Genomic DNA, 13855 nt, shown 5'->3' on the forward strand with positions numbered 1-13855 from the left:
TTCTCTATCAATGTACTGTTTTAGCCATTTTTCAATAATCTTCAGTAGGATTTTGCTTGTGTGTGATATTGATATTGTTTGGTAATGTCAACATCCTGATTTTTTGGGAATGGGAACCATTCTTTCAAACAGTTGGCAAAGTAGCTGCCCTCCAAATTTTCTGGCATAGCTTGGTGAGCATATCTAGGGCTGCATCTGTTTCCAAAACATGTCAATTGGTATTGTCATCAATATAATAATAAAACAGCCAGGAATGTTGCTATTAATACAGAAGAAGAAAATGGGGTGAGAATGCCAATAAAGAAGAGCAGAATAAACCATGTTGATGGTCCCAAGTCCCTGAGGAGAACTCATAACCAAATGGAACAGTTCCCACTCCAAGCAGAGTGTGTGGGTAGTACTCTGGGCCACACATGGTTTGCTGTTCTCATGCCTGCCTCCTTTCATTGTCTATCGAGGTATCCAACCAAGGAGCAGCAATGCTCACCATACTCAGGATGGTGGCGATATGAAAAAGCCTCTTTCTCCCCTAGCATCTTGTGGACCGAGTGGACCTTTGCCCATTTCCTCAATGATCAACATGGATCCTGCCTTGCATTATGCAAAAGTGAAATGATACTCAACAATCTATTTCTTTTCAATTACCAGCTCTTGGTATAAAGCTTTATTTCTGCCATCATAATAGTAAGCCAACCCTACCAGTGTATTATAAGCACCAAATGAAATAGATTTACTTTCAAATTTAGAGAAAGAGTAAAGAAATGGCTAGACTATTAAAATTTGTAAAACTTCATTGAAAAGAAGGTTAAATTTAAAGATTAATTCAAAGGACACAATAAAACAGTCACTTCTGAAGTGCCAAAAAAAAGACAGTACTGCAGTATGAGATTGCAGTAGTAGTAAGATTCAAATAGTTATCTACTGTCCCTTGACAAAACACTTTGGGTGAGTTTTGAATACTTTTTTGTACATCAAAGTTAACTATATTAAAGCCAACTAATCACCCCAAACCACCCTCAAAACAAAAATATAACTTCTGACCACAGACCTTAAAAGGAATGGTGCCCTTTTATATGGGAAACTTTGAAGACTTACATCCTCTGCTCACCTGGCAAGACTCCGAAGTGGCCTGTGGTGGCTGGTGGAAGGTTTTTCTGGTCTCATGAAGCTTTCTCCTCTTTGCAAGGCAGAAGGTCCCAAAGAAAGTATAGGAAGAGTAGAATATGGCTTGGATGGTAGCCTCATCTACCATAACAAAATAAAAATGATAATTACAATTACTTTTAAAGATGTAGAAACACTAAAAGTAACAAAAACTGTAATTAAGTAAAGCTTATCTTACCTTTTTGCAGCACTGTGAGCATACTGGCCTGCACACAAAATCAAAGGTATTACTTGTTATGATGACAACACACTATTGCTGTGAATTTCCACAACCACAACTGAATACAACAATCAGTCTACAAAATTTCACTCTTCCAGTGTCTCCTATGAAAGGCCAACTCTGAAACCTTGTTTGTCTATGATAATTTAATTTTTTCCTGTTCTAATATGTTGTTGTTGTTGTTAAGTGCCGTCAAGTCACAGGCAACTCACAGCGACTCTATGAAGGAGAGTCCTCAATGCTTCGGTGCCTTTCATCCTCTCTCCAGGTTCACAGGGTTTCCGGAGGCAAGCTATTATGGAAGTGGATGCCACTCCTCCTTCCACGTTCCAATATGAGTTATTATAAATAACCTTGCTTAAGTAAAACAAATAACTTATATTGTTTGGTACCATCTTTGAAGAAGGTACTATTTCTAGCTGACAAAGATGATGTTGTTATGTGCCTTTGAGTCAACTACAACTCATAGCAACTCTATGTACAATAGCTCTGAATCCTGAGTCAATCTTACTGTCTCTGACACACTTCCTTACATTATCTCAGTTCTTGTCTCAATCCATCCCATCTGGGGTCTTCTCCTGCACTGCCCCTCAACCCTTCCAAGCATCAATCCTTCTCCAAAGACTTGTCATTCCTGTTTACATACCCAAAATGTATGAGATGGAGTCTCAAAATCTTTGCTTCCAATGAGCAGCTTGGTTTCACTCTCTCCAGGACAGACCTACTTATCCTCTTTTTGTTCAGTACTCTTCTCCACAATTCAAAGGCATCAATTCTTCTTCTGTCATCCTTGATCACTGTCCTGCTGTCAGATGCATAGCAAGTGATTGTGAAGACAATGGCCTGGATCAAATGCACCTTAATCTCTAGACTGACATTCTTGCTCTTCAGAATTCTGGAGAGGTCCCTGACAGCAGATTTGAAATGAAATCCTGCTTTTGATTTCCCGATTACTGGTGCCAAGAGTGTTGACTGTGGAACTGAGCAAGCTGAAATTGTTAACAATCCTCATAATCTCTTCTTCATCTATCATGAAGCTGCCAACTGGCACAGTGGCAAGAGTCTTCATTTCCTTTATGTTGAGCTTCAATCTATATTGCAAACTATAGTCCTTGACTCTCTGCAGCAGATGCTTCAGGTCCTCCTCAGTTTCATAAAGCAAAACTGTGTCATCTGCTTAACACAGGTTGTTGATGAGTCTTCCTCCAAGCCTGACGCCACACTCCTCCTCATAAATTCTGGCCTCTCGAAAAATCTGCACACTGACTAAAAAGGTATGGAGACAGGATGTATCCCTGATGCATTCCTCTTCTGATTTTTGAACCATGCAGTGTTTCCTTGCTCTGTTCTGATGACTGCCTCCTGGTCCAAGTATAGATTTCGCATGAGCACAATCAGGTGTTCTGAGATTCCCATTCTTCTCAAACTTAGCCACAATTTGTTGTGATGCATGCAGTCAAATGCCTTTGTATAGCCAATGAAACAAAGATAGACACTCCTCTGGTACTCTCTGCTTTCACCTAAGATCCATCTGACATTGGCAATGATGTCCCCAGTGCCACAGCCTCTTCTAAACCCAGTTCGTAATCCTGCTGGTTCTCTGTTGATGTACTGTTTTAGTCACTTTTGGATAATATTCAGCAGGATTTTGCTTGCATGTCTTATTAGTGATATCATTTGATAATTTCCACACTCTGCTGAATCACCTTTTTTGGAATGGGAATAAATATGGTTCTCTTTCAGTTAGCTGGCCACGTGGTTGTCCTCTAGATTTCTTAGCATAGCCTGGTGAGCATTTTCAGACTTTCATCTGTTTGTTGAAATACGTCAATTGGTATTCCCTCAATTCTTGGGGCCTTGTTTTTTGCCAACTCCATCAGAGCAAACTGAACTTCCTCCTTCATCATGACTCTTGAACATTAAGTTGTTCATGAAATACATCTGTGTCAGCCAGTTCTTTTTGGTACAGTCACTCTATGTACTCCTTCCAACTTCTTTCCTTTTTAAAGTATAGAAATATTGCTTTATTGGTGTTAACTTATATCCAAATTATTTTATGTTTTTAAAAAGGTCTTAGCAAGCATTCAAGAAGAAAACATACATAGATTCCATAGGAATAAGGGCAAACAAAATGGGGTTGGTGATTGCCCCAAATGATATTTCGTTATAAGGAGCAAGAACAAAGATCCTAGTTTTGATGCCTATCAAATAAAAAATACAAAATCCATGCTTTTGACCAAGAAGGGGAGGGGGAAATAAATAATTCTTCAATACTTCAATTCTCATGCAATGAAGTCCAAGGATCTGTTGAATCCACCTTTTCTATTTATATACTGCCTATACGTCCTCTTCTGAGATACATTTATGGCATAGGCATTTACAGAGCCATTCACCTTCTTCCCCTGGAAAGAAACAATTTTGGGGAGTCAAACTGAATTAACTTAATCATTTCTATTTCTTCCTCGGTTTTCACCCTCCAAGTTCTCCTTGGTAATCTGCCGTTCTTTCTTTTCCTCATGTCTTCTTTAAATCGAGAAGGGTAAGGGGATGTAGATCTATGTAGTCTTGGAGATCTGGATCATCATCTTCGTGGTGGTCACGAGCAGCTCCTCCTTCGATTTCTCTCCTGGGACCTGGACCTTTCTTGTGTTGACATTCTCTGTCCCTAGGAATACCTTTGCACTCTCCTTGGGGAACACCTACAGCTATGACCCATTCCAAATTCAGCTACTCGCACACACTGCCCAGGAAACAAAGCGCAATAACATCTGGGAAAGCCAAGACAGGTGCTTTTTCTAAGGCCTACTGGGAAACAAACAATGGCTTGTAAGAGTTCCAGGTTTAGAGAATAGACTGCATTGAACTGGCCCAGAGTTGTGAGGTGGCTCAGAGAGAAGGGTTTGGGGTGCGGATAGAGTTGTCATCTCCACAAGTGTGCTGCCTTTTATTTTGGTCTCCTTTTGTTGAAGCAACCCTGTCTTCTTTGTCTACCATGTTGTTGTTGCTTGTTGTCTACTATAGGTATTAAAATATGCTATTTTGTTATCTTTTTACTGTCACCTTTCTTTCTTAAAAAAGAAAATATTTATTTTATATCAGTTTCCTTACAAAGTTTGTATACACTGTTTTATACACCGGATCTCTCTCATTTCCTTTATTCACCCCTTCCTCCATGGATCAAATTGTGTCCTTCCATCTTCTTCTGATGCTCCCTTGACCATTCAATATTCTGCCCATAGCATCCTTAAGTATTGCAATTTGAGGCTTGAATTTGTTCTTCCTTCAGCTTAAGAAATGCTGAGATAATTTGGCCCTTTTGATTTTCTAACTCAAGCTCTTTGCACATTTCATTGTAACACTTTGTCTTGTCAAGCTGCCCTTTGAAATTTTCTGTTCAGCTCCTTAATTTCTTAATATCTTCCCTTTGTTTTGGCTTCTCAGCTCTCTAGTGCAATAGTAAGACCATCTTTTGACATCTATTTTGGTACTTTCTTTCTCCTTAGTCTTTGTAATGACCTTTGCTTGTGGCCTGGTGTTAAGAAACTGCTGTAATCCCAAGGCACATGGTTCAAATCCACCAACTGCTCCGTGGGACAGTGTCCACCCTGTGTGATTTACTGTTTTTGAAAACCTACCAGAGGGTCAACTATGGGTTGGTTCCTACTTGATGGTACACAACAACAACAACAACAATAAAAGCCTACACAAAGACAGCACAATATAACAGAATGGGCCATTTCTAATTTTGCTCTTGTGTAGAAAACTGATGAACAAAATTAAAGTAATTGATATTTCCTTCATTAATGTTAAAAGTATCTTTCAATCACTGACAAAATAGCTTACCTCTTACAGAACTGGCAGGTGTAAGACCAGGTGAAGAAAGAAAATCTCCTGGTTCGGCAACAAAAACAGAGCTAAAAAAAGGCATATTTTAAAAGAGATTTAAAAAATTATCAATAGTTAATTAATATACGTGGATAAACTTTACATTTATATACTGGTGTGATTTAGTAGATAAAGAAGAAAAATGAGAATTTTTTTTTTTATGTTTGGCTCTGTGTATAATTAAAAGTCTACTTCTAAAGTTAGCAGAGACAGGATCAGCTGCTGCCTCAGAAGTTAGCAGTTTGGATCCACCTGGAAGCTCTACAAGATTAGGACCTGGTGGTTTGCTGCTGTAGACTACAGTCTAGAAAAGCCAGTACCATCTTGTCACATGGGTTGTCATGAGTGGATGGCAGGAGCCATGCTAACAGAAGCAACAATAAATAGAATCCAAGAATTATCTTTTGACATTTGTACCTTGCTGAGGATGTTAACATTCACTCAAACAGGCCTCTGGTCTCAAGTGTTTCACCATTCTAGAGAAACTGAAAGAAGGTTGTGGAAAATCTGCCTCTGCTTCTCAGACTTTGTTTTAAAAGACATCTCTTAAAAGAATATGATTAAATGTAGACATGCTTTATGAAGGTATGTTGTTGTTATGTGCCATCGAGTCGCTTGCGACTCATAGCGACCCTATGTACAAGAGCTCTAAATGCTGTTCTATCCTGTGCCAACCTAGCCATCTCAAACACACTTATTCCCACCACTCTAGTCACAGAATCGATCCATCTCATCGAAGGTCTTCCTCTCCTTCGCCACCCCTCCACTCTGCCAAACATGATGTCCCTCTCCAAGGGCTAGTCCCTCCTTGCAACATGCCCAAAATATGTCAGACGAAGCTTCAGAATCTTGACTCAAAGGAGCATTCTGGCTTCACCCTCTCCAGGACAAACCTGTTTGTTCTCCTAGCAGTCCATGGTATATTCAACACTCTTCTCCAGCACCACAGCTCAAAGGCATCAATTCTCTTTATATCAACCCTATTCACTGTCCAACTCTCTACTGTTACTTATAATGTTTGTCTTTACACCTTCCATAGATTTTTTTCTCCCCCTAAAAGAGGAACAAAAATACTTCCTCTTTTGAGCAAAGCAGAAACAGGGACTTTCTGCTGTGGTGTTAGACTAAAAGTTGGCTTTTTTTAGCCATTCCAGTTAGTCCCCTCTGTTATCCAGCTACCTTAACTGCAGAGACATGGTTCTGCAAATCATTAACAGCTGAAGGACTAGGACAAGAGAAAGAGTGCTACCTGAGGGAGACTGGAGCAAGAGCTAAGTGAAAGCTAGACACTGGTGATGGTGGAGAGATTGTGCCATTGCAGTGGAGAAACTGTGGCAGGGTGTAAGCAGAGTAGCCCTGAGATAAAGGCCACAGTTAAAGATGTTTGCTGATCTTGAAAGAGAAGCCAACTTATACTTGCTCTGAGGGAAACCTTGCTGTATGATTTGGATTTGACTGTTGAACTGAAACCCGAGCCTGGACTAATTGAGGAACTGTGGCTTGAAACTTGGGGTAAAACCTGGACTTGCATTGGGTGATATTCTTTGCCTCCCCCACTCTTCAACTTACTTCCCTAATAAAATCCACTCTCAATACCACAACTGTGAGTCTGTAAGTAAACAATGACTAAACGAACCTCTTGCTGTTGGTGTGGCTCTAGAAACACCATGGGACTGACTGGGCTATGCACTCTTTATCTGACTTCTGCTCTGAGATTGTGAAGGGCTGTGTTATTCTTATTCCCTTTGGCCCTTTCAGAGATGTTCACAGTCTTGTGCCCCCATTTACCATTTACTCCTCTTTAGACATCTGCTCAAGTCGAAGTGTCTTGTCTCTTAAGCCTTCCAGAAGCCCTGGAACATTTGGCTAACATGCAACCTGCTGAGAACACACATGCTGTAAATGACTCTTCCAGTCACTCATGGCACACAGCCATACCTTTCCCTTTTTCAGTGCAGTGTAAACATCCTTGTACTGTTGGTACTTCTCCAGCTCAGCTTTCACCAGGACTTGGCGAATATGCATCACTTCCTCCACGGTCAAGGCGAGGCATTCCACTGGGTAGCAAAATTCCTCCTGAAAGTTGAGATTCTACATGAAAAGGAGAACCCACTCTCTGCTCTGGCACTAAAATATCTTCCTTCAGATCAGGTATCTAGTTAGTAACTTCAGAGAAGAGAAGACATTTCCCAGTGAAAACTGGATCAGGGCTGGCTCACTCTGGGTACCATATTATGGTCTTTAACAACATTTAGGCAACAGAGAGCTAAACATTTCAGGCAACCTTGTGAAACAATTGTAGTTTCTCAAAATTTCCAGTAAGTAAAAGTTCTCTGTGTTTGCTTAAATACTTCACTTTCTTCTTTAAGTGCACTTACATATTTATACACTGAAATTGAAGAATTTTGTTCCAAATCAATTTTTCATTAGATTTATTCTATGATTACATAAAATACAATATTTAATATTGTTATACATTAGAAGCTAATGGATAAATAACAGATCTACAAGACTGGTAAAATTGGCAACCTTTTTAAAAAGTCTGTCTGTGGGTACCCAGAATAGCCGGAAGAAGTTAGTAATTTATACTGAGAAGCTTATTTTTTATAGTGGTCAGTTACATCATCAGATTTTGAAAAAATCCTAAAGGTCTTGGTGGAATGTGAACATTAATGATTGTAGTTCACATCCAAATGGAAATGGAAATTATATACAGACTGGTCCCCACAATTAGCCAGATTTTTGCTACTGTTTTTGAATAACTATTGCAACATTAGAAAGATGAGGAGAAGCTCAGAAGAATTTAATAATAAATGTCTGTATTAGCAATCTTATGCTAATGGCTTCCTAAAAAATGCAAAGAAAATGTTGATGTAACTGACTGCACTTGAGGTCTTCACCCCAGTCTGTGAGCAATTTGCAGATCTCAGAGAAGGGCAGGTCCCTGTGCATTCCCACCACTCCTGCCTCATGAGTGCTACTGCCTGGTCCTGGGATTCTCTGCACATGCACACAGTAATCTGTGCTCACTCACAGGACTTCTAGATATTAAACATGACAAATGAGAAAGTACAGGATTCTGAATGCAACCCAGTTTCTGAGTTGTGACATTCAGTTCTGTCTTTAATGCAAAGACATAAAAATAGATCTATGTGTCAATTTATGAAAAATTACAGTTTCAAGAATTTCTTACTAAAAACTCAATATAAATCAGTCTCTGCTCATACGGAATAAACAAATGTGAAATATGTAAACTGGGTTTTGGGAAAAAAATCTAGCAAGTAATTTATTACCTCGGGATCTTAGTATTTGCCAGATGGGGAGGGTGATTTGTTAGGAAAGATCATGTCTTTCCCATTTGTTCTGAGAAACTATAAAACTAAATTAAATGAAAGAAATGAAATCCAGCCATCACACTCTGCTTTTCTCTACCCTGAGGAAAGACAGTGGTGTCACATAGGAACAAAACCTTAGCCCTTTTTGACGGCTGTAACATTTAAACTGTGTTCCAAAGCAGTGTCGGCACATTGCTGAATGACAGCACTTCTCGGCCTTCTATCTGCTGTGTAAGAAGACATTTTTCTCCTACTTTAATCAGTTGTGATGAAGGCATATTTTATGAGGGCTGACAATGTGACAAAGTGACAAAATAACATATTAATTTAGCAAATAACCATGTAATCTCTACTTGAGATTTGCTGTGCATGTCAGGAAGACAGCAAATGGTGCCAACTCAGCTTACTTTAAAACTGGAATAACGGGGCTAGTAAACATTTCAAGTATACAGTAACTCCTTTTTATTTGTAAAAATATATTATTATCCCATTTAATAAAACTGATAATTCTTATTTTCAAGTATACTTTTAATTTGCTGCTTTAAACCATGTTCAAAGTTCATTACATCATATGCTGTTGTTGTTGTTAAGCGCCGTCGAGTCGCAGGCGACTCATAGCGACCCTATGAAGGAGAGTCCTCGATGCTTGGGTGCCTTTCATCCTATCTCCAGGTTCATAGGGTTTCCGGAGGCAAGCTATTATGGAAGTGGATGCCACTCCTCCTTCCATACATCATATAGTATAACTTAAAAAAAGTTCTTGCTTTTTAAATGTTTTAATTTTTAAAATACTGCTTATTACTAAAACTTAAAAAGAAAATCAAGTCAAATGCTAATGTTTGATTTCTGAAACTTCCCAAGGACAACAAAACTTTAATGCAACATGAAAGAAAATGGCAAATATTTTCTAAAATAGTATTTTTTTGACTGACAACACCCCCCCCAAAAATACTAATTCAATATCCTCAATGCTAATTCAATATCTCAAACATCTTTCGGAGATACGGATGCTCCAAATGCACTAATGTGGATTAGCTGAGCCTGGCCCCTATCCCAGCCTGAAGGCCTGGGGGATGGGACTTGGGCACAAGACTCAGAATTTCAGCACAATTTGTGCCCCTGTTTCTTCAGAAACTCAAACGTATTGCTGTCCAGTCATCTCTGACTCACAGTGACACCCATGGAGCTTCCTAGGCTACATCATTATGGGTGGAGACTGCTCATCTTCTCCTTCAGAGCTGTTGGTGGATTCACATGGCTGGAAACAAATGGCCTCTGTGGCCAAAGTGCCATCAGGGCTCCCTCTTTGCTTCTAAGAAAAGGGAAAATGAACCTTAAGAGAACAAAAAGGACAGTTTGCTCTAGGAGAAAAAGTGCTTTCAGAACTTATTTTTTATGTTTTAAAATTGCTGAGTTTTTGGTTGATATTCTGGTTATAGTTTGCTATTCACAACAGCTCAGTTAGGGAGCACAAAGACTCAGAAGTGTCAGTTCAGTCACCAAGTCAGAGAGAAATGTAAATAATCACTTTTTATGTAAAGTGTTCTTGATGAGCAACATCATAAATATTGTTATGTACTGCTGAGTTGCAACTGACTTCTAGCCGACCTTCCAAAGGGTTTTTTCCAAAGCTAGAAATCACACAAGAGGAGACTCCCATCTTTCTCTTGAAGTATCATAAATAAATAGTATGTATATGAGAATTCCTTATATAACATAGTAATTATTACATTTAATTACTTTTTTCTTTCTTCAAGTTCAATTTGAAGACTCAAGATTAATTGTTTCTTTGCCTTTGTGAGCAAATGTTTCTGCTCAGAGAGGTAAGTAAAAAGGTTGTCTCTGCCACTGGTCAGTATGACTAAACAGCCAGATCCCAAACAGGAATGTGCAGAGATTTACCCAGTATTTCATGACAAACAAACAGTAAAAGAAATTTTATTAATTTATTTACTTTCAGAGTGACTAAGAGATCCGCTGGTGACCCAGTGCTGGGGACACACTAACATAAAGGCCCAAACGAGCCAAGACCCTGAGTTCCGTGAACAAACTGGGAATAATGTTGGCATCTGTGACAGAGGGCCAGAAGGGACTATAGGATGACCAAGTGTTTGTATCATTTCACTAGGGTTTAGAGATTATTATACTATCTTTACAAAATGTGGAGATTTTAATAATAGTAAAGTTATCCTGTATACAAATCTCAATAATGCGAAATTATTGAAAATATTCTAAATAACCACAGAAGTATTAAAAAAAAATCCATAAAACACCCTGACAATCCCAACACATCTTTATGAAAGGCACTGATGAAGCAAAAAAGCCTGTTTGGACCCAGGGTTGACCTTTCCTGTGGGCACACAGCTCCCTAATGACGGCCATCTAGGGTGGCAGGAGGCTGGCAATATTAGCTTTGGGAGGGGGTTTGGGTACAGCTAGGCTCCTCAAGAAATGAACACTCCCAGGTCTCTCTCAACTGATGCTGCATTGTGAGTTTGTTGTCCTTACAAAGTTACTTCCTCTCAAGGGAGACCAGTGGATCTATGCATCCTACAAAAGATCAGAATCAATAATTCCAAGCAAAGAGCCAATCTAAGCTGTTAATTCTTACAGAGTGCTGCAGTTGAAGTCTCACTGCCAAAGAGACAGAGAGTGAAAGAATCCCCAAGAACCAGCAGAAAGAGGCCAACCTTTGAGGATCTCCACCTGCTGGTAAAAGCTCTCTCACACAAGTAATACATAGCCCCTGCTAACCCCAACATGGCTGCTTCAAAAGGGTGAGAGCTGAGCAGAGAAGCTGTTTGTATGGTAGAAAAAAGTGGTCGGAAAGGCGTCCTTGGCCAGACACTGGTTATTCCAGGAACCTGAACAACAGATAAGGAAATAAGAAAATGGCAGGGGAAAAATAAAAGGAGAAAATAATGCCGAACATGAATGACTGACAAACGGTGATTCTGGATCATGAAAGAAAAACACAGGACAAAAGCACTGCAGAGGACAGTGATGGGCAAGTCCACACTTGTGTCCATGCCATGCCCAGGCCACCATATGCACCCACATGTACAGTCAGCAACCTAAACAGAAAGCAATTCCTTCAGTGTCTCAGAGTTCACACAACAATGGAACAGACACCAGGAGACGGTTCCTCCTGCCACAAGGGAAGTGTACAGACAAGTCATCTTAAACCTGAGTGGGCATCCACCATTGATCATTTGAGCACATGGTGGAAAAAAATGACATTTAAAAAAGAATTACATTTGGGAAGGGAAGGGAAGGGAGGGGAGGGGAGGGAAGGGAAGGGAAGGAGATAGAACAAAAAGATTAACAACAAAACAATTTCTGCCAGTTTCAGTTGAGGGCTTAAATACAAAATTATACTTTGTATTCTAAAATTCAGCTACATTGTAAAATCTACTTTCACATTTTTTTTCGGGTAATACTTACCACATTTGAGGGCACTCTTTATGATTTTATGGTTTGCCTAAGACAAGTTACTCTGAGAACTCCTTTAACCTGACACTTTCTGCCTTGCTGCTGACAGGTGCATGTCGTGGGAGATGGAGCTTCACAATGTTATCTGTCTCAGTTCACCATGTACATGTCTACCAGGATCCTTGAGAGGGTGCACACCAGTGCTTTTACTTAGCTCCATTACGCTGCTAGCTAATGGGCTTTATCTTGATCATAGCAGATTATTTCCAGTCTGATAAAGAACACATCAAGAGCTCAGCTGCACAATGGATCCCAGATGTGGGCTGATGGCCTTGGTTGGCATAATTTCTGACCATAATTAACTGAAACTTCTTTGATAGTTTAAGATATTTGAATGTAATTTTAGTCTAACCTAACCTCCAAATCTCAGCACTAATGTTACAAAGTTGCAAAGGCCAGATGCCCAACTGAATAACAGACCAACTTCTAATAATAGACTGGTCAAAAGAACATTCTAATTGTTCAACTTCTGGAAAAAAATAACAAAAGTATTCCCTCTTACATATTTAAAGTTGTGATAATACTTTCCTAATGTTCTTTTATATGCTCATATTAACACAAGTTTCAGATTTTGTTTGAACTTCTTTAGTAACATTGCTGCCTTTTTAAAAAATTAATTTTAATGAAAGTTTAGAGATTTAGGGTTTCCATTCATTCATTGTTGCACTTTTCTCCCTGTTCACCTCCTCTCCCCTCATTCCCTCTTCTCTTTGAAAAGTAAAAGAAAAATTCTTCCATTGTTATACAATCCCTCCCCCCAAGTCCACTCCATGTGCAGCCTTCATTCTGGACTCTTGTCATGACAATAATACCTAATCATACATCCCTTTTAAATAGTTTTCTCCCTCATCTGTTTCAATGCAGTATACATTATTTATCCCCTCTTTCTCAGTCTTCCCTCAACCCCATTGTCAGTCCTGTTTTACAACAGTGGCCCTATGCAATATTTGTCCTTTTGTGACTGAGGTATTCCACTCGACATAATGTCCTCCAGGGTCATTCACTGTGTAAATATTTAATGAGTTCCTTTTTTTCAATGCAGCATAGTATAGTATTCCATTGTGTGAATATACCAGAGCTTCTCTATCCATTTGTTTGTTGATAGGCACTTGGGTTTTTTCCAACTCTTTGTTATCGTGAACAAGGCCTCAATAAACATGGGTGTGCTTGGGTGGCAGTTAGGGTTTCTTTAGGGTATATTCCCAGTAGTGGAACTGCTGGGTCAAATGGTATTTCTATTTGCAACTTTTTTGAGAAAGTAACCAAGAGTGAATAAGGGTTCCAGTTTCTCTGCAACCTCACCAGCATTTGATGTTTGCTATTCTGTTAAAGTTTGCTATTCTTACAGGGGTGAGATGGTATCTCATAGTTGTTTTGATTTGCATTTCTCTTAGAGCTAGGGATTTTGAACATTTCTTCATGTGCTTGTTGGCCACCTGAATGTCTTCTTTGGTGAAGTGTCTGTTCATACCCTGTGCCCATTTTTCAACTAGGTTATTTACTTTTACCTTGTCCCTTGTCAGACATGTTATTACCAAATATTTTTTCCCAATCTATGGCTTCCTTTTTTTTTTGGATGTGCATAGGAATTTGATCTGATGGTATGCATAGGAATCAGATCAATTACATCTGTGGAAAAAACCACTGGAGAAGCTCAATATCAGCTGTGAAAACTAGGCCAAGAGCTGATTGTGGAACAGACCACCAACTACTCATATGCAAGTTCAAGCTGAAGCTGAGGAAAATTAAACCAAATCCA

General features: G+C 39.3%; 1 protein-coding gene across 1 annotated transcript in view; it reads right to left on the reverse strand.

Moving 5' to 3' along the window:
- The window catches only part of LOC102861267 (protein spire homolog 1-like), a 508352-nt gene that overhangs the window by 8475 nt on the left and 486022 nt on the right, over positions 1–13855 (reverse strand). The window contains 4 exon segments of the mRNA XM_006897017.1: positions 1109–1245; positions 1343–1370; positions 5228–5298; positions 7208–7345. Of these exon segments, the coding sequence (XP_006897079.1) occupies positions 1109–1245; positions 1343–1370; positions 5228–5298; positions 7208–7345 (374 nt within the window).

Source organism: Elephantulus edwardii, unplaced genomic scaffold (assembly GCF_000299155.1).
Source record: "Elephantulus edwardii isolate Elephantulus edwardi_28Jun2011 unplaced genomic scaffold, EleEdw1.0 scaffold00196, whole genome shotgun sequence".
Classification (NCBI taxonomy): Eukaryota; Metazoa; Chordata; class Mammalia; order Macroscelidea; family Macroscelididae; genus Elephantulus; species Elephantulus edwardii.